This window comes from Orbicella franksi, chromosome 8 (genome assembly GCF_964199315.1).
Source record: "Orbicella franksi chromosome 8, jaOrbFran1.1, whole genome shotgun sequence".
Lineage (NCBI taxonomy): Eukaryota > Metazoa > Cnidaria > Anthozoa > Scleractinia > Merulinidae > Orbicella > Orbicella franksi.
Genome location: NC_138152.1, coordinates 5,268,294 through 5,289,211, shown reverse-complemented (window position 1 = coordinate 5,289,211; position 20,918 = coordinate 5,268,294). Strand labels below are relative to the sequence as shown.

General features: G+C 38.6%; 2 protein-coding genes across 2 annotated transcripts; one reads left to right on the top strand and one right to left on the bottom strand.

The window, feature by feature from the left end:
- Positions 1–1,717: 1,717 nt before the first annotated feature.
- LOC145495965 (uncharacterized) lies at positions 1,718–18,595 on the bottom strand. The gene is made up of 21 exons (XM_081475557.1): positions 18,350–18,595; positions 17,618–17,785; positions 15,983–16,297; positions 15,125–15,306; positions 14,153–14,281; positions 12,999–13,226; positions 12,253–12,322; positions 11,882–11,964; positions 11,276–11,396; positions 10,415–10,625; positions 8,798–8,882; positions 8,450–8,523; positions 7,836–8,040; positions 7,099–7,175; positions 6,513–6,557; positions 5,841–5,940; positions 5,131–5,246; positions 4,230–4,322; positions 3,588–3,621; positions 2,854–2,924; positions 1,718–2,344 (listed from the first exon to the last, which is right to left on the bottom strand). The coding sequence occupies exons 1-21, from the start codon at positions 18,474–18,476 to the stop codon at positions 2,101–2,103; spliced, it is 2,778 nt and encodes a 925-aa protein (XP_081331683.1). The 5' UTR covers positions 18,477–18,595; the 3' UTR covers positions 1,718–2,100.
- A 119-nt stretch (positions 18,596–18,714) lies between these two features.
- On the top strand, positions 18,715–20,883 carry LOC145495969 (large ribosomal subunit protein P1-like). Its single transcript, XM_081475562.1, has 3 exons — positions 18,715–18,903; positions 20,078–20,339; positions 20,739–20,883. The coding sequence occupies exons 1-3, from the start codon at positions 18,832–18,834 to the stop codon at positions 20,750–20,752; spliced, it is 348 nt and encodes a 115-aa protein (XP_081331688.1). The 5' UTR covers positions 18,715–18,831; the 3' UTR covers positions 20,753–20,883.
- Positions 20,884–20,918: the final 35 nt, after the last annotated feature.

Genomic DNA, 20,918 nt, shown 5'->3' with positions numbered 1-20,918 from the left:
TGAAAACATTCATCCAATATGGGAGACGTATTCTGCTTAAAATAGAACGGGAAAAAAAAAAATGCTCTCTTGTCAGCTAAGAATATCACGAAGATTGCTTTCCTACTCAAAATCTTTATTTTAAGAAGGGAAAAAGTCTGCCAGCACCTTGTGCTTCTTACAACTCTTAGTTTTTTTTTTTTTTATCATTTTATCAAAAGCAAACAATTATAAGCATCTGCAGAAAATGCTAATAAAGTGAGATAAATAATTTATCATCTTATACCTGCTTGAGGATAACTTTTTTTTAGGACACTGCTGTTAAAAGGTTGATGGTTTAAAGTAATTAACTCTGTTCTCATCCTTAAACTGGCTTCAGTTGATCTTGTGCCAAGCTAAGTGCAAAACGGTAAAACGATTTATCGTGTCTGTATTCTTTTTTTACACTACATGTAAATTTTCGATGTATTTTTGCTATCGATGACCTGTCTTAAAAGAAAGCGGAAAAAACGGAAAAGAGGTCTTAAAATTATTAAAGGAAACCCAAAAGCTGTTGTCAGGACTTGGGTACATAAACACCAAAATGCAAATAATAAAGTTAAGAAGGGTTGAGAACTGGAGAATCTGTTGTCGTATTATCTGTAGCAGAATCGTAAATGACTACGTTCAGTAGAGCTTCCCCCAAAAGCGGTCTTGACATCTGCTTCGGCAAAGTGATATATTACACTAGATTGTCAGCAGTCTTTCAACACCGTTGAAAGGTTTCTGAAGGTGCTGAAACAGAGTGTCAAATGGAGTTTTGACTACTTGCCAAGTTTGACATCCCATCCGATTCCTCCGAGTTCGTTAATTTCGAACTTTTCTCGTGGTTTAGCAAGCTAAACATCAAAGCGCCACAAATTAAGGAACAAATATTCAAAATATAAACAACCGTGCACTCTTTACAACCGTTATTGGTAAAATTCGTTTGCCTCTTTTTTAAAAAAGATATCCCTCAAGGCTCTCGAAATTGTCTTCAGAACATCTTAATTGAATGCGATTTGAGAGTGTGCTTACTTTACACTGCTTTACAGGACAAAAGTATCATAAATTTGCATTCTGCACCCCAAAGGTGTGAAATATTGGCTCAATTTGAGGATGGTTTTAATTAAGCGAGTAGCTCAATGCTACAGTCGTGTCATCTTAGTTTCGAGTCCTAGAATGACAAGGTAAATAAAGCTGTTTTCGACAGTTAAATGTCCACTTCTTTCCTGCGTTATGAAGCATTACGTCTGCACGCGCAGACAGCTAAGCAAAATACTTCACTTCATGTAAATAAGCTCACGTGTCCACACGGTGTTCGGCATTACTAGTCCCCAGAGCTACTCCGTTCACCGACCACTTGACCGGAAGAAACGAGCGCACTGGAGACGAAAATTGACAGATTGTTTTTAACGATTGAGAATACTTTACAACTGTCAAACTCGAGTGATTGAGCCTAAAGACGGCCGTCTTTCGTGAAATCTATGGGCGCTTTGCCAGTCTTACTCAAACATCTTACTGGTATGCTTGTTCCTCGAACGAACGCCAATGTACAGAGTTTTGCGGTCTACTTAGAATCAGCCCTCTAACACGATTCACCCCAAAGAGCAACGGAAACGCCCCACCCGAGGAATTCAGCCATCCGAAACGTTCCTTCCTGGGAGTGATCTTTGCCCAAGGTTTCTGAAATATAAATAACTTAAAAATCACCAACTAATTTACGGTCCGTTGATTTATTTTATTGTGGTCAATCATATACTCTTCTTTGTCAACAAAACGGAAAGCTTAATTAAAAATTAAATAAACATCCAAATATTGCTAGTTTTAATAAAACAAAACTGCGATGAAACACAAGCTTCTTGGAGAAGTTTTAGTTCTATTCCGGTCAAGCCCTCAGGTAACCTTCAAAAAAGGGTTACGGTAAACGCGGAACTTCAGTGATACTTCAGAAAAATACTGCTTTGAGGCGACAAGTACTCAGGTCGAGAAATGTTACATTGAAAATGTGAGCTTCTTAGATTCATTTGTAAGCCAAGGGGCCATAAATAAAGAACTGCTAAGGGACGTTTGCTATATCAGCAATAATTTCCTTGTCTGTTGTCAAGATATCACGCAATTTGCCGCCTGCAGATCTTCCTGCTGTGACCCGCCCAGCGAGTTTGAGGGATCCATTGCAGTTCCAGGCATTTTTGTTTTACGGTCGTCAGTGATGGAGGTCTTCTCCATCTTTTCAAATATTGTTGGACTAATGTCTGGCTGGTTAAAGCTGTGCGGCCTTTCATCATCAAAACGTGATGATTTTTCTTGAAGTTGCTTCTTCATGTCCTCTAATTCCATTCGCAATCTGATAAGAGATTGGAAAAAAATGCACGCAAATTAGTCGACAAAAACGTTGTTGAGTGAGTCTACAGAATTAATAAGGAAATAGAACGTCTAATCGATCGTTCGGTGGAACACTTGATCAATCCATCGATCAATAAAATTAGTTGTTATTCGTCAAGGCCATTAAGGTGTCTAAGAAATTCCAGGCATTTTCGTTGCCAACGCATCCCACAAGAATACAGTAGTCTTTAGTTCTCGACAAAGAATTTTTAGAGCTTTTCTAGGTTTTCCGAACCATTACTATTTCCATCGCAAGAAGTTGGAATTATATAAGGATCTTGTTGGCCCTATCTTTCTAAACTCAAGAGCTTAATTCTCCTCAGTAACTGTCATGCATTTTTGAACATTCGTTCTGAGAATTCCGCGGTGCATCAAGGCAATACCTCGCAATTTACGATTCGCTTTATTTTCGCCACCTTTCTACTTGGTATTGCATTGACACTGAAAGGAGAAATCCTATGTTGATCATACCTATGCACTTCACTGTTATACAGATTCTGTTGTTCTTTAATTGTCCTCTCTCTGACTTCTTGTGTTGTTAACTGTAAAAAGATTGTAAAAACAAAGCGAAAGTGAAATTTGTTAAAATACAGACACAGTACGGGGAAAGAGCTATGAAGCACGGTCTACACTAAGCCGGAGGAATTTGGAAACGCAGGTTTCACTCAGGAAACGCATCAAATGTTTTCCGTTCACACTACGCCGCAGGAATTTATAAACGCAACATCAGCGGTCATTTTGGATTTTTGTTTGAAGAAAATTCAGTCAAGGAAACCACGTGATTATCGTGTCGCGTTCGTTTTCAAAAAGCTCCGTTTTCAAAATTTTTTTCGTCCACACGAAAACGCCCAGCCAGCATTTTCAATTTCCTCCTGTTTGAAGAGCGTTTTCGAAAAGCTCCGATTTCGTGACGGATTGGTGTAAACCGTAAGCCCAACCGTAGAAATAAAGTTGCGTTTTCAAATAATCTCAGTGTGTCATATTCCTGATTTTAGCTCCTTGGAATTGTTGTGTGTTGTGTTACGTTCGGACACGTAAGGCACTACTTTTGGTCAGGTTGGAGTCAACTGCAGAATGAAACGAGGACTGAAGTGTGAAATACTTAAAGAGAATTAGCTTTTGTGGTCATTATATATGAATACACAATTGCTATTAGCTGTACTGTGAAAACGTTTTACAGTAATGTAAAATTTTGGGCACAAAACCTCTTCATTTCTGCTCTTTTGACGAAAGTAGCACCTGAAAAAAACAAAAACATGAATAATAGGATTAGGAAGTGTCAGTAAAAATATCACATAAACAAGAAATTAAAAATTGTCGTAAACTTGTGACAATTTTGTTAATACGAGGAATCCATCTTGATTATTCATACTTGTTTTGTCTCCTTTCAACACAAGACTTGTTTGGTTGAAAATACTGAGTAATTTTCTTCAATATTTTATCAACAGTTGATGAGGATGTGCATCACCTTGGAAAAAACCATCTTGAATACTGGGCATGCTTGATGAACTTACAAAGTTACAGAAACGAAATAAAGTTGACCTGTTCGCGCCATTATTAGTTTTTGTTTTCGCTTGAACAGCGTGTCAATTTTCGGGTTTGCGCCTTAAGTAGGGTTTCAATTTGAGGCTGCTTCATTCTTAAATTGGGTCAGGATTTAAGATCCTTAAATAAGCCCGGTGTGTGCCCTTCGCGGCACACACCTATCCGAGATTTATGGGAGTACACCCCGGCGGGGGTGGGGATCAGTATAGGGAAGTCCAAAACAAACACATTGTTTTATCAACTAAACACTATTTAGACGATAAAAATTATTGCTTGATCGTACTACATGAAAAGATTCATACTTTCCGTGGTTTGTTGTGTATATCTGGCCGGGACAACTCACAATCTTAATCTCCACAACAAAGCGGTCTTCCACTTGTTTCCTAGAGCTGGGCCTAAAAAACAAAGTACAATAAATATCGGTTATTCAACAAGCGTGTGGTCGAGATGGCTGGAGAGACAGAGCCGACGTCCATACACACGTAAAAAAAAAACGAGGCCAATATCTAGCCCTCTTGACCGAACAAGCTTGGTCAATAAAAATTTGTTTTAAGGAAAAAGAACGCTATTTTCTTGCGGGATAGAGCGGGTAGTCCCGAGCGGGCAAGGTAGCGCCATCTTGCCCGCTCTGGTAGCCAATCACAGAGCAGGATTTGGTTCATCTTGCCCGCTCATCTTACCCGGCCATCTGTGTTAACACTTGTTACTTACAACCACAAAGATCCATGGAGATTGTTTCTTAAACTATATTCTACTCAGGTGTTTAAGGAGCCGTCAAAAATGGCTTAGACTTAATGTCAATCCAAGATTCTCCAGTTGACTGTGACACATTGTCATTAAAAACATTGAGAAATAAGTATATACGGACTGCAATAATTTACGACCTAAACAAAATTGTCTCTTGCATATCAGCCTTCAAGTGATACACCTTTTTAGAAATTTAAGCTTGGGCAGTTTGTTGTCCCATTTCAAACCATGTGATGATACTCTTGAGAATTCTTCCTTTCAAATTTTCAAATGTTCACGTGTATATGAATGAATAATTTGTAGATGGATAAAAGAACTCTTTACAGAGAATATCACGTGGTCTGTAATGGAAAAATAAACCGCTCAAGCTAAAAAGGTATATTCAGTAGCCAGCAACATAAGGACATAAAAAGGCACAAGCACGCACTGCAGACCTATGTTTGCTTATGATCTTACCTATCACTTCCTTGATTTCTCACCACCGGTACAAAGTCCACCTGATAGCAGTGATGTTTCACTGACGGATTGAAGCGATCCATGCACTCATCCACACCAAGACGTAACTGATCACGCTGAGATACGCAAATAGTACATTGAGTATACACATAATTAAGCCCTGGGATGATCCGACTTCAAAAGCAGTTTTGAGTGGGTTTAAAATCACGGAAACTTTTCGCTGGATGTGGTGAGGGGTGGGTGGGGAAGACGGGGACAGGCTAATGGGCAGAACGAAAGGTTTTTGACGAGCAATGTATTGTCATGAAACCACTCTGTTCAATTAGAATATGAAACAACGTCCTGTGATCAGAGCGTAATCAAAGTCTAAAAGTATAATATTTCGTTAGCCTCACCGTACTTCATCAGACGCAAAAAAATGTGAATGGTGTTGGCTAATTCAAAGCCATTATCTCTATTCAAGGAGGGATTGATTTGTTCTGATCAATCATGATACATTTAATCACAATTTGCAATGTTAAGTATTAACGTTAAAATGAAATAAAATATCACATAGGGTAGAAAAACAGCCAAACAGGAACAAGGATGGTCAAAACTAGGAAGACTGAGATGGATTACAAATAAAAAACTTGAATATCATTTTGGCACAGAAATTCTTCATGTGCCACTGGTGTGTAACTTTAGTACTACGACAACTGAATCATCTCTACCTGTTTTCTGTCGATTCTCAAGCCAGCTACTACTCCATCTTTTCGAATTCCCAGGTAAACAGTGCCACATTTATCACTGTTTAAAAATGCACATAAAGATCTAAAGGAGAACAAGGAGCAGATTTTTTCATGACTCTCACTGAAATGTAACAGACATCAATTGGGCTATTTTTTTAAAAAAAATTATCAAGAGTTTAAAAGCACGTATAATCCAAGTCTAAAATAATTCTCACCATATTCTATAATTCTATTCCAATACATCAGACAGTGTCAAACTGCTCTCGCCTGGATGACCACAAAAATGAACTACATTCTACTGTTAAAACCCCCTTCATCATAAATGTTTCAGCTACAGTTTTGTTTGTCAACTACTTCGTATATTTTGGGAAATGGAAAACATCTTCTCGAACAGACCAAAACACAACTAAGCAGACCAAAACACAGCTATGCATCCTATTTTCAACTCTCTTCTTGGTGGTTGGAAATGTTACCAAACATGGTCTTTCGTGTTTGATATATTACCTGTATTATCTGAAAAGCACAGTCACTATGAAATGCCTGATTTTGTCAGGAAGACACAGCAAAACCATCGCTGAATACAAATTATGAAATACTACCGAACATGCAAAGGACCTCAGGTTTTTGATTGGCTGTTTTTTAATCTCCTCTCACCTGGCTACTGGTCTAGTCGATACACTGTTTATGTTAGCCTGAGGCCTGCTCAAAAAAAAAAAACAAACACACACAAAAAAGATGGTTAATGAGTAACTGCTGAGCAAATAAGTTGAAAAGCAGCCTGGAAACCAAATGTTCAAGGGGGAGAGAGAAGAGAAATTTGTTGTGATCATGAAGAGCAGACAGAGAGCACCTTGATCATGACTTTCATTCACACCTCACACCTCGCCTATGTAGCAAGCATCCCTTCCTTTTGGGCACCCAAAGAAATCATGCAGGAAGAAAAAATGTGAGGGGGGGGGGGAGACGTGGAGAAGAGGGAACCCCCCCTGCTTTCCTCTCCTCTCCTCTCACTGCCCCCTTATTTGTTAGCTTTCACCCCATTTTTTGCATGGCAGAAATGTGGAAAGCTCAAGTGCTTGCAATAAGGCTAATTGTCCTTTGCAGTACAAAACTATGGAGCCTTTTCTATCCCCTTTCTATGTCTGCCACACAGACTTAATGGTTAAATTGGTGTAACCTTTGAGACATTGGGATTTTGCTTCACAAGGAAGAGAAATAATGAACAATCAAAGTATATTACCTGAAATCATGCAAGTCATCTTCACTAAATGGCACATGATAACCTTGGATGTAATACCTTTCCTTATCAACATCTTTCTACAAAAAAAGAAATTATTGTGACACGATTTTCACCTTGCAGACTTTTTATACATCAACATCATTGGTAATATCTGAGGCCTTCCAAGGGAGCTAGCCATGTCACTATGTCCCATCTTTTAGTGAAGTGAAGTGTTGCCTAACCAGCAGAGGCAAATGACCCTGTTGTTTTCCTCTGTGAAGTCATATTGCGTTGTCACTACAAGGTTGATATTTAGAGTTTATTCAATGGAAATATACACACATTTCTGGCATTTACAGACTTACTAAAGAATGCAATTTCCAAATACTGTACACAAAACATCCAAAAGGGTCAATGTCGCTGTGTTTTCTAGTGCTTCTCATTTCACTGTCAAATTTCAGTGGCACATTCCATACACTTGATGCTGATTAGAAAATTCCAGTGTCACTGGTTTTCAAGGTTTTGTCACTTGTTGCTTTTATCTCTTGGAAGGCCTCATATCTACACTAACTATGAAATTGCCTTACAAATTTCGAACATAGGACACTCCCTTCTTCCTTTGCCTTGTAGATAAAGGTTTTCTGTGAATTCAGTCCACTTAAAGTTTCCTACATACACATTGACACATCCAAAAGCTATTCCGTACGAGGACCAATCCAATTAGCTACATTTCAGTACACTTAGAGTAGAATACATACATCATCATTACATCTAGGACCTTGCACTTGAACTTGCTTGTCAGTCACCAGTCTCTCTCCATCTGTGTCACCGTCAGTGTCTTCATAACTAGCACTGTTGTCATAATCAGAATATCCCTCAGACTCCCCTGTTGAACTCCGCTTGAGGTTTTCTGGTGAAAGTGCTACTGGAGTAGGCTTTGGTTCGACCTCACCACGGCGCAATCTGTTTTGATTTGTAAATTTACATTGTTCATTGAAATTAACTTTCTCAGTACATGAAAGAAAATTACTTTGCCTGCTCAAGATGTCTAGTTATGCCAAGTCAGCTGACTGTGAATTTAAACATATGATCCACCTGAAAGTGGAGCTACCACTTACTCTTGTGCATCTGTTTCATGTGTATTATTTTAGTAAACACCCCGTAAGAAGGTGTGCTAAACTACAGATACTGGCATAACTTGATACGTGTAGAAACATGAAACAGAAAAAACTTGCTATTATTTAAAGATGTTGGTGGAAGTTCAACACTGTGTTGCTGATTGCCTTACAATAGAAAAATGTTTGAATGACTGTGACACTGTTTGTTTGAGTAGACTAGAAAATACAGCATTGCAATAATTACTAATTACAACCTTCGTCTTCTTCTTCGACATCCTCTTTCACATGTGGGCTCATCATCTGACACAGCCAAGGAAAATTTTCTCTTCTTTTAAAAGAGAGAAAAAACAATTAGGAAAACAATTCTGTTCCTGGGTTGGGTTGTTCAAAGCCTGATTAAGTTCACCCAGAATAAGTGACCTTAGAACATTATACAAAGTTTAATTTCTAAGAGTGGTATGCATTGTCACAAGACAATTATTATTATGGTGTACTTGTGCATGGGTGGGTTGGTAGGTGAGTGGGTGGGTAGGCACATATTGGTAGATAAATCTTAATTCATTGAGGGTGACATATGACACTAGTTCAAAAAATAAACTTACTTCATCCACTATGCTTCTGGTATCACAAGTTAAGTTGGTGTGTGTTTTGGTATTAATCTGTAAAACACCATTCTCTAGATTTGTACTGTAGAAAAAGAAAAAAAATGATAACAAAAGTCAAAATGGATCCTACTAAGAAGATAACGTGGATGCTCAAATTGTTCCTCTTGGAAGTTTCAAATATAATGTACATGCTTTGGTACAACTTAGGCACTCCAATTTCAGTTACACGTATCACTTTGCAGTTCAGGGTTGTGACCCACCAGAACAGAAAAAAACTCCCTGACTTTTCATCGACTGTAAAGCAATTTTCACTGAGCGTCAGGATGATTATTCTGGCCATGAATCAACAAATATAAGAACGGCTCAGATAATTTTTTAAACAAAATTGCCTTGTCTACATGAAAAAATCTTATAAAATGATTGACGGCAACCCTAAGATAAAATTCCCTGACTTTTCACTGACTTGGAACAGGGATTTAGAAATTCCCTGACCTGATACAAAACTCCCTGATTTTACCCTGACCTTGAATAAAATCTTATTTTCCCTGACTTTTCCCTGACTGTGGCAACCCTAAAGTTATTTTTGTACCCTTAGTGTACGAGTAGAAGGTGTAAGACTAGGTGCAATGCGCAGTTTTCTCCCAAACTTGAGTAGACAAAATGAAATTTGAAATGATGAGTCAGAGAGGCTGAAGTGACTGCTTGTGGCCTAAGGTTATGATAATTATTACTGGTACCTGGTTGATGCTCAAAATGCAAAATTCTGGGCCCGGTTGTTCGAAAGCTGATTAACGCTAATCCAGGATTAAAAGTTAAACAAAGTTCCTACTTCTCTTGAATAAAAGTGTTTTCACTGTCTATGTTTCCTGGAGTTTGACATTAGTCAAAGCCAAAACTGAAGGACAAAAAATTAGAACTGACAACTTCACTGATAAGTTACAAAATTGAAATAAAAATTTACGCTAATCCTGGATTAACTTAATCGTGCTTTGAACAACCCGGCCCTGGTACCCAAAATTTGAAGTTAAAACTTTTTTGGAAGGGAGCTTGGCCACCTTTATCTGAGAGCCCTCAACATCATTAGTGGTAACAAATTTTACATAGAAAAATGAGGGTCTTGGGAACTTTTGATCCAATCTCAGAATTCTTTGTGATGACCTATGGTGTTTCTTCCTGTCTTCGAGTCTAAGATAGATCATGTCTCAGTCAGTCTTGGAAGTAATCTGTCAAACATGAAAGACCGTGTTTGACCACAGTTCCAAACATCAAGAAGAGAGTTGAAAATGCGACAGTTGGCGGCGTATCTTTGATGAAACTTGGAGGTGTTTGGAATGTGGTCAAACACTGCCTTGATTATGTTTGATATATCTTCTCAACTGAAACTAAGACTAATTTCTAGATGGAGAAATAACATCAAAAAAATCTATGCTAACCGAGATCAGATATCCGACCACCATCGTGGTCCTGATTTCCTTTGTTTAAACTTGATGAGGTATTAAATAAATGAGTTTGAGAAGCATTTTTATTCAAGAATCTTGGCATCTTGGAAATCTTGGAAATTTACAATAAAATTAGTCCTCCCTCCCTTAACCCTTCACAAAAAATGTTACTCACATGGAATTCCCAAGTAAGTTCTTGATAGTGTGAAGACACCTGGTCTTGACTGGATCGCTCTCAGAATTGTAATAAACTTGACTCAGTGTTATCAAGCCATCATTGTCTGCCAGTCGACAGCGATTAACATACGAGTCTTGAACCAAATTTTGAATGCTTCCGATCGCAAGGAAAAGGACTTCTTCATCCTGTGAAAACCTCCGGCAAACATCTGGGGAGAAAAAGAGAGTTTTTACTAGACCCACACAGGAAAACAATTTTTATTATCATCCAAGCATATGGCCCCATTGGCACAATCCTAATGCAAAACAGAGCACAGGGTCAGGCAATTTGAAGAGAGCCAGACAGTAAAAACATTTGGCCCATAACGTGTTAACAATTTTTCAAAGTAATAGATGAAAATTTGTCCTGGTCTCTTTTCCAGTAGTGTTATGGCTGCATTTGCATCTATCCTCATGTCTAAATTTACTAAAAGTGCGCAATTCATAAAATTCACAAAAACGTTTTCACGAGCTTCATAAAGGTAGTCAGAATAGTAAAGAACAGTAAAATATAGGTTAGAATCTTGATCATTTTAGATTAACCGAAAACAGTGAGGGACTTGCTGCAGTCTATCTGTATGGCATGCCCTTGAGCCACACAATTTTTCCCACCAAGGGTCTCCAACTTATTGGGAGGGTTGGCAAACTCACTCAACTGCCTTTTAATAGAAACGTCACTTGTGCTGGCAACTAAATAAGACTGACATCTTTTTACAGGAGCCATCTCATTGGAACAGTCATCTTTGTTATATTATCAGCTAGAAACATGTGACAGCTGAAATCAAATAAACTTAAATTACTAAATATCATATAAATTTACCAAGAAGAACTTGAATGCCACCAAGAAATCCAATCCTGACTCGAACTTTAGTGCTGATGGCCAGATTGAGAAGAGCACCCACAGCCTCCTTACAGACACCTCTGTTTTGGACGGTACACAGCTGATGAAACAATGGGAGTGAAAGTTGAACAACATGATCCTAGTAAGCTGACCTAAAATGCATTCATGGATCAGAAGGTACAAAAGTCAGATCGGATCAACTTGGACCACCAATCAGGTTGGATCGACTTGGATCGACTCAGACCAACTCAGATCAACTTGGTCAAAAGGTTGTCCCGTGCAACCAAGCACTGGACACAAGTTTGCAACTTGATCCTAGAGGAACTGGCAGTAAAAATACAAAATGGCTACTGACAACACAGAGAAACCTAGCAAGTCTTTCTTGATTTGGCCTATTTCATAGACAAACTTTTTCCCTCAAATGGGTAAAAGTTTCAATTTCCTCTAATTTTCTTTGATCTGAGTTGATCCGAAGTGCTGTCACTGCACTACTAATACTTAGATAAAGACTTTTTTTACTATTTTACCATCTCAAACTTAAAAATAAAGATCCAGGGCCGTATAATTTTCTAAAACCTGACTCACCTTGAGTAGAAACTCCAGACCTTGCTGAGCAGTAACATAAAGGCGGTAAGAGTTACTCTCTTCAGTCAGATTTCTTAGAGCACCTGAAATGCATAGTGATTGAATCTAATTGAGTCACTGATAAATAAGGGAGTACTGAACAACACTATATTACTGTACATAGCAATGGTTATTCCAAATAGTATGCGGTAAACTTATGCACCTAATGAGAGTCATGAACAACAACAAGCTGGACGATGATTAACAGTATCATATATTGTTAAAATATTAATGGAGAGCTGCCCACACAGGATGGGTGCAGCTAATAATTTCTTACTAATTTTATTATATAAAGGTGCTGCAAAAACATCTCACACAGCTCAATGCATTACCAGCAGCATGCTCCAGAATTTCAGCACTTTTGGGTGGGTCTTGAATTCCAGACAAACAGCATAAGGTTGCCTATCATGGAATTAAAATACATTAAATTTTGTCTGCAATTGACTTTTATCTACATTATTCTTGATGAACTGTATTCCTGAGTGTGACTAGCATAAAATAGGCTTTGGTCTAACAAGGGCCATACTCACCCCAAGTTTGCGACAAAAAAAGTATAAAGACCATGCAAACAACCTACATGCATTGATTCGTTTCCATCTTTGATTTTTTGCGGATATTCCATGACAACCTTTCAGAAATAGGAATTTTTTTAACTGATGCTGGATACCAGGTTCTTGAGATAATGGGATAGTTGTTTAATAGGTGTCAATTGATGATTAATGATCAATGCTTGGGTTCATAATGTCCCATGACTGAGAGAGGTTTAAATTTGCAGGTCACACCTGCATGTGAAAGATGAGATAATTTTATGTTGCCTTTTACAAGGTACAGGTTCTGAACACTCCTAGGGAGAGGACAAGTGTACTGTGCACAGCATAATTTTTGTCCTCCAGCATTTTGCCCAGCTGATCTACTAATTTCTGGAGAGAGGCATTTTGGAAATGCGTCTTAGTCTGGAAAGAACATAACACAGTGACCCAACCAGGGGCTTGATCACAGAGCTAGTAACACAGGATACAACGGACTATCCAAACCTTAAATGACATACTTTTGATACAACAGCAAATTGATACATTACCTGTGTTGGAAAACCCATCAGATGTTCTGGCAAAACATATAAGCATGTGCTTGAGACTTCCTTAGTGAAACCATTGTCTATGGCAAAGACCTTTGCTGTTAGACTGCCATCAGTTTTCTGATCTAGTGAAAGGACTTGAGCTCTGTACGTGTCTCTGTGACCTCCAATCATTTCGCACACAAAAACAAATGTACCAGGTTCTGGTATGGAATTCAGGGGAATTTGGTCCTGAAAATGTCAACGAAAGACAAAAATCGCACTAACCGGCTGACTGTTCAGCTGTTAACCTAACTACATTCTAAGAAATGGTTATTTTATACATGCCTATATTGACGTACTGAGTACATCATAATTTTAAGAGATTTAGTCAAACTCCTGGCATACGGGACACAGCTTTTATTGGCACCTGAGATTCATAGGTATTTCGGCAGACCGCTTATTTTCTCACTGCTGTGACACCATATGGATATTAAATAACACGAACCTCAGCAAAATTGACCACATTAAAGAGACACCTTTAAGACTTTTCAGAAAATGTACACGTCTGTAGTTTAAGTGAAAATACTTCTGGCATTTGAAGCTTTTAACTAGATGCTCATTTTCAGTGATGTGGCACACAGCATACATAATGGTCAGGCACTCAAGGGGTTAAACTGGTGTGGATCACTGACAATTTAAAGGGGCTAGGTCACGCTATTTTAGGTAATTTTGTTTAATTTTGTTAATTATGAGCTCTAAACATCAAATTGGCAGAGCAAAGAGTCTTCCATTTGCAAAATCATGATTTTCCAGCTGTGTAAATGAGATTTTGGTATAATCTGATATAAATTTGAAAAAAGGTGGACCGTTGTTTTTCAAATTTACCCAAATGCAATGCATTTTCACCCTCTCAAGTTTTGTCCATCCATGTCCCTTCTTGGCTTTCCTGTGTTTTGTTTGAGATCTTCTATAGTTTTGAGCCGTTTTTGTGATATTTTAGGTAATTGTATGACCACTTAATCAGTGCTGAAATTGCCTAACATTGCGTGACCTAGCCCCTTTAATTGAAAAGTTATCGGTAGGGTATGGCTTTGTGGTTAATGATGCTGGTTCAACTTGCTACTGTGTCCCCTGATTAAGCAAAGCATGACAGTAACCAACACGTCATAGCCTACCTGAGATAAAAGTTCTCTATTTATTGCCTCCATTTTTTCAATAACTGGTTTCCCTCCAACATGAGCCCAGAAATGACAGGCATCAATCACTTCTGTCACATAAATGTCAGCCCATCTAAACTCTCTATCCTGCCATCGAAAGTAAAATGGTTACTTCTATTACCTGTAAGCTCCTTATGTAAACTATGAAAATCACAGAAAGAAAGATTTTTGATTAATTTTTGGCCTCATGAGTTGATAACAAATTTACAACCCCTTTGAATGTGTTTAATATGGAACCCATTATCTTAGGAGCACCCCCATTCCAACAAGTGCTTCACTATTCTATTTCTTATTAGTATAATCTACTAGCATTTGATCACGAGTGCTGTTCGCTGATTGGCTACCCTACTCACTATTTATTCTGTTGTAGATAGCGAGTAGCACAGCAGTGTGCACTTGTTATCAAAATGATGGTCGATTCTTTGTGTTTTCAAACTATCTGACTGTGAAGAGGACTTATATTAAGTTTTGAACGACTAGTAGATTTAGACTAAAACAATTAGATTATTCGTTCTCAAATTCTATGCATGATAGGCTGAGTTGACTCGGGCTGCACCCTTATCAACTAATAGCGATAGAAATCTCGAGCTCATAATCTAATTGTTTAATATTACATGCACAATCAGAATACAATTTGATATCACCCGTGGTCCATCTTTCCTCTTAAAAACTCATATCATTCAAGATCATAAATAAAGAACTGTTTCTTTAAGTATCACAACTGCTTTTCCATAGGGCAGGGCTAGTGGCTAGTTGGGGGGGGGGGGGGGCGTGGGAGGTAGTGGGGTTGACGAGGCACAATTTCTTAATCAAGAGTTCTCTCAAGATTTTGATTTACTTATTACTCAGATGTGTATATCCAGAAAGGAATCTTTCAAAAGTATCCTGCTTCCAAACATAGGATAAGGAACTGAATTACAAATTAGATACCTTGGGATTGACGTATTTTTCTTTCTCCCCTGAGCTTTCTGATTGGTCAAGAGACATATTTGGCCACATTAACTTGCTTTTAATCAACTCATCACTAATTCTGACATCCTGATAATCCATTGTTGTGTCATATAAATCAATGTTAAACAGCCTGTTAACTTCAATCAAACCACTCACAAGACCTAGAATCAAACAGAAATCAACACTACGTACTCAATAAATGATCAACAGCAAAATGTAGAGGTTAATTGACAAATAGCATATCTAGTATAATCCATTAGATTAAACTACTCACAAGTTCACCATTTGTGTAACTTGTACTGGTAAAATTTCCTGGTTTTATATTCCCATTTTTAGTGCAAAGTGTCTAAGTTGATACTTTACTTCTTGATATATTTTCCCACAAATGATAAACCTAAAAAAAGAATTCTATTATCAGGGTGGGGTGGGGGGTGGGGGGCATTTGAGAATGCCTTTTACATTAAGAGGATTAGAGGGGTCATGACATGTCAAATATTGCCACCTATAACCATTGTATGGTCGCACAACATGAATGTGCTTTTCTCGTGCATTATTGCTCAAAAGTACTATAAACAAAACTATGAAAAAATCATTTCTTTTTATTTATTTGAAAATCTATGATTACTATTTCAGTCACTAGGTCATGCTATACAAAAAAGTAAAACAATTGGCATGCTTGCTCATACTCTCTTTAAATTTTGGTAGTTGACTTGGTTTTTCCCTTCTCCAACTACCAGTGAAACAATAAATACCTCAATTGCAGTAACTGGTCAATAATAAGATCTCTATAGCCCTTGATAAGCTTATTAACTATTAATATTGTAAAAAAATCCTCACCATTTCTAATCAGCTTCACTGCCTTTTCCCTGATCTCTTCCACGGTCATTTCTTTTACTTTTCCAACCAGTTTCTTCTTGTAGGTTAAGTCATAAAGGAGTTTGCTTGCATCAATAGATTGCTCAGATACAGACTTGCAACAGTTGCTATGACAACCCTCGGGGTTGAACACATCACACAATCCAACAAGGTATTTGATTGCACCAGCTGTGACCATTTCTGCTTGACACGATGGATTCTGAAAGCTGATGATGTGGAGAACTGCGGCAGCTTGCTCATGAGCAAGGAATCTCCAATGTGCATCTTCTGCAATCTCTGTAAAGACAAAATTAAATGTAAACATGATCACGTAAATATGTAAAATTTAACATGTAATCACAAGATGCTTATCACATGTGTATAAGGCTCTGTAGTTGCTACGCATGCTTTCTCAAATTAATAGTCTGCAACACTTATAACAGTTGGAAGCCAGAGATATATCTAGGGGTGGGATGTCCTAAGTCTCCTTATCCCTGAAATGTAAAAAGTCCTTAAGGCAGGGCTCGACTTTCGGGAAAAAACTTGGGCCAGCTGGCCCCAAGTTTACAAATTTAGGCCCCAGCAAAAGTATCTCAGTGAAAAGCGTGAAAAGACTAGTTAGTCCCCAGTAAAAAAAAATTTGATCTCTTTGGCGATCCCAGTGATCGTAATGTCGAGCTCTAATAGGGGATCAAATTGTTTGTCATCCACACTCTTATCAAAACAATGAAAACAACCAAATCTACCCTATCACCATCTCTTTACCAAGTGAGAAAGGGTTTCTCATCACTCTAGGGATGCAATTAGACTGCTGGTAGTCGATTGTTCTCTTGAAATGAGGCAGGGATTACAAGGGAACATTTCAGTAGCAGGGATTGGGAGGAGACATGGGCGTGCCTACAGCAGCAATCTGCAATCTGTGTTGTTTTAGTGGATGTTCATCTGTACAATAAATGCATTTAAATCCCAGAAGTTCTCCCTTGCTTTCAAGGACCGAACACTCAAATGAGCGAGTTTAACATTTGCCTTCAATGCTTTTGGTATATCAAGCTTGGCTGACTCGTTCATTGTCTAATAGGCCCTGGCTGTGGATGAATATCACCGCCCCTGACTAGGGTAACAGCAGCCGGGCTAAAAGAGGCCGTACAGTCTGAGTTAATCGGCCAAAGAGTGAAGTGGCCAGTGGTAGATTGTTAGGCATAGTCCTCAACAACATTGATCACATGGGGTTTGAGAAGTATTGACCAGGCAGATTCCCAGGCCATGCTGACCCTTAAAAGTTTTGAACTGCAACCTCTTTCTCTTTTCTTTCCACTGCCCCATCAGTGTTGCAGGTGACTGTTCCTTTGCATGGGAGGCTCAAAACATGTTTACATGTAGGTTCTGCAGTTGTGCAGCCATAGGAGTATTATAAGATCTAGAACCTGGCTGCCAAGTGTGGAAGCCCCTGTATGTTCCAGGCACCTAGCCCCAATTAAAGAGATAAACTTGTTAGAATTTGACATGTATGAGATCAAGAGTCAGTTTGGGCTTTTTTCGACGCACTCCTTTGATTTCATATACATGTGCTAACATATCAAAAACAGAACAATTCAAAATCAGTATCACTGTCTGCACCTGCATCATCTGATACTAGCTCAGGGTCACACAGTCTCAGTAAGGGAGGAATCCCTCCTCGTCCAACTATCTTGGCCTTGACTTTTCCATTGCCATGAGCCAGTATTCTGAGAACTGCAGCACAATATGCGCCAAGGCTCCAATCAATGGTCTTTACATCACACAAACCTACAGGGAAAGATTTTTAATAACAAGGTGAAACAAGTTTGCAAGAAGTTATTTTCTGGAACCCTCTCTGGTTTCCATAGCAACAATAAGCAAGAAGGAATAGGTCAATAGGTCAAATAATAGAATCAATGCCCCTAACCCCAAGGCAATATAAAACGCAGATGGGGTAATATTCAGGCTACCCGGAGGGCATACTTTCACCGCGATTAGCCTGGTCTGTAGTCTTAATTTTACCCTCAGTCTGCAATTTACCCCCGGTCTGCAGTCTGCGTTTTACACTGACAGGGTTGTAAAGGTTCATGATCTATTTTCAGGACGCTCATGTCTTCGGAGTTCTCCCCCGATCAGTCATGTCCTAAGGGCAAACTCTGACAACACTTCCTGTGTATAAAAAAATTCCTTTGATCAGCCATAGTCAGCACGTGTTCATTAATTGCAGTGTTAAGGGATCAATAGAACTATAAACACAAACACTCCATATTTTACTATAGCTCACATAGCTGGTATATAAATCAAAACAGTCCAAAATTCGGTAAACAACAAACTTTATATCTTGTCCCTCACCAATAATTAGCTCTATGGATCCTTCGTCCACAAATTCTTGCTTCTTTTCCGGACGTTTCAGCGATTCATCAATGATCGCTTTCAATGCCTCTATTGTGTCACGAACATTTCGCTTCGAAGGAGGCATGGTAGTAAACCTCAACTGAAGCTCCTGTGCCAATAAAAACAGCTGACAGACAAAGAGAGCCAAAACAAGGCAAATTCATGAAATTATACGTTTAAAAACAATATTATATTAACACGTTACATGTTCTCTACTGTAGATCTGCGAGTTTGGACTTTCGCGCGAAACCTCGTGCGAGCAGTATCCCAGAGTTCCTAGCAAGCTCCGCTTCCATCTTTCGTTCTTTCTCTCGCTCGTCACAGAAGGTGTAGTGTTCTCAAACAGAGCTAAGGCCTTGCATCCGCGTCAATCGTTTCATCAAGGCAACCTGCATCAATATTTCTTGGCGAAATAGAAACAAAGTAAGCTAAAGAACAAAATGGCATCAACCTCTGAGCTTGCTTGCGTGTACAGCGCCCTTATTCTCCACGACGATGGTGTGCCCATAACGGTGAGTGACAAAAATCAAAATGGCGGAATACGTTATGAAAAAGTAAAAAAAAATTAGTATTTCTGTGTGGCTATGATGAAATACACCTCTGACATATGATCATAAAAGGTGATTCCACATTTAAACTTCTGAGCCGCTAGAATATTTAAGATAACGAGGTAACGAGCAGTATTACATTGATAAAATTGTTACGAATCCACACGTGTCGTGCTAGGCTTGTGAGTTCTTAAATCACTCAAGCTTCAGAAATGGAGTTAACATACTGGATTCCACAAAATCCTACAAAGTGACAGAATTGGTTACGTTTTGTAGATCGGAGAAAAGTCAGGGATCTAACTTTCATGTCAATTAAAAGCACAAGGCTTGGAACAAGTTGGGGATTTTAAGTTAGGGTTGCTTCCTGTTGCAGGTTTCAATGATAATTGTTGCTCATACTTAAGAAATAGGAAATATAAACGGTGTTTCTATCAAGTTGTAGAAGAAATCTTCTAGTGTTCTATCATGAATGCTGTTCTCTGATTGGCTACGCTACCCACTATCTATTCTGTGATAGATAGTGAGTAGTGTAGTAGTGTGCCCTTGTTAACAAAATGATGGCACTTCTTGGCATTTTCAAACTGTCTTTGAAGAGGATTTAGATAAAGTTTGGAAGGACCAGTAGACTTATACTAAAACAATTAGATTATTCGCTCTCGATTTCTATTATGCGATAGAAATCTCAAGATCATAATTTTGGGAGGAAGAGAAATGCTATAGGAACACAAGCCAACAGGCAAGTCCTTCCACAGCTTTTGTGAGTTTTCCCAAACTTCCACGAGAATACAGCTTGTTTACTTGGATCATCAAAGTGTAAATTTTCCTTGTTCGCACCATCATTATGGACGCAGATGGACAAGGCAAATTTTTGTTTATTTTGCAAAAATATTTGCTATTGGTTCTGTTCTGCAAGTGTGTACAGTGCTTTTCTTCCTACCAAAATTTTGTCAAGCTGTACTAAACTTCAAATTCTGCACCATTTACTCAGGTTCTGAAATTTGACAGATATTTTGTGTTGAATTGAAAGAGCTCTTGGTTATCTTGAGTTCTACCAAGGAGCTAACAGTAATTTGCTATTTTTATTTGCCAACATTTTTAAGATAAACCATCAGTGACATAGTTCCTTTGATTTTTACAGGCAGAAAAAATTGAAAAGCTGATCAAGGCTGCCAAGGTTGATGTAGAACCCTTCTGGCCAGGTCTCTTTGCCAAAGCCCTCGAGGGACACAACCTAGACAGCCTTATCCAGAGCGCTGGTGCTCCTGGTGCAGGTGGTGGTGCTGCCCCTGCTGCCGGAGGAGCCCCTGCTGGTGGTGGTGAAGCTGAGGCTAAGGAGGAGGAGAAGAAGGAAGAAAAGAAACAGGAGTCTGAAGAAGAGTCAGATGATGACATGGGCTTTGGTGAGTAGCTGAATGTAGCACAGTTGTATACAAAGAACTGGCTTAACATTAGATTGCCTTTCATGTCTGTAAGGTGCTTTTCAGAACAGTTTTCAACTGATTACTAGTTGTGTGGCCCTCTATAATCCAGAGTGAAACAATGTTGTGGTTTTAAGGCTCGGGGAAAAGAACAGCTAGAGGGAAACTCTAGGGTGACCTGAGCACATAGTGTCATCAGGAACATCACTGAGGTTATACAAGGTTCAAATCAAACTTGGTTCATATCAATGGGAGGTGATCGATTAGACCTTGGCACAAGGCATTTTAGCTGGCAAGACCCTTATAATAAAAATATGCTCTGAAATATTTTATTATTTGGGTAACATATGTTCTGACCTGGGTTTCTTTTTTGTCTCGCAGGATTGTTTGACTGAGTGGATACTGTTACCGCAGCATTAAAAAAGTTTAAATAAAAGATACAGTACAAAAAATTTTTGTGGTGTCCTTTCTCGGTTTATTTTTAACAAGAAGTTAAAGGAAACTTTAAACTACACAGTAAAATTTAAAGATAATTTTTCCTTGAAAAAATAAGTAAAAGTG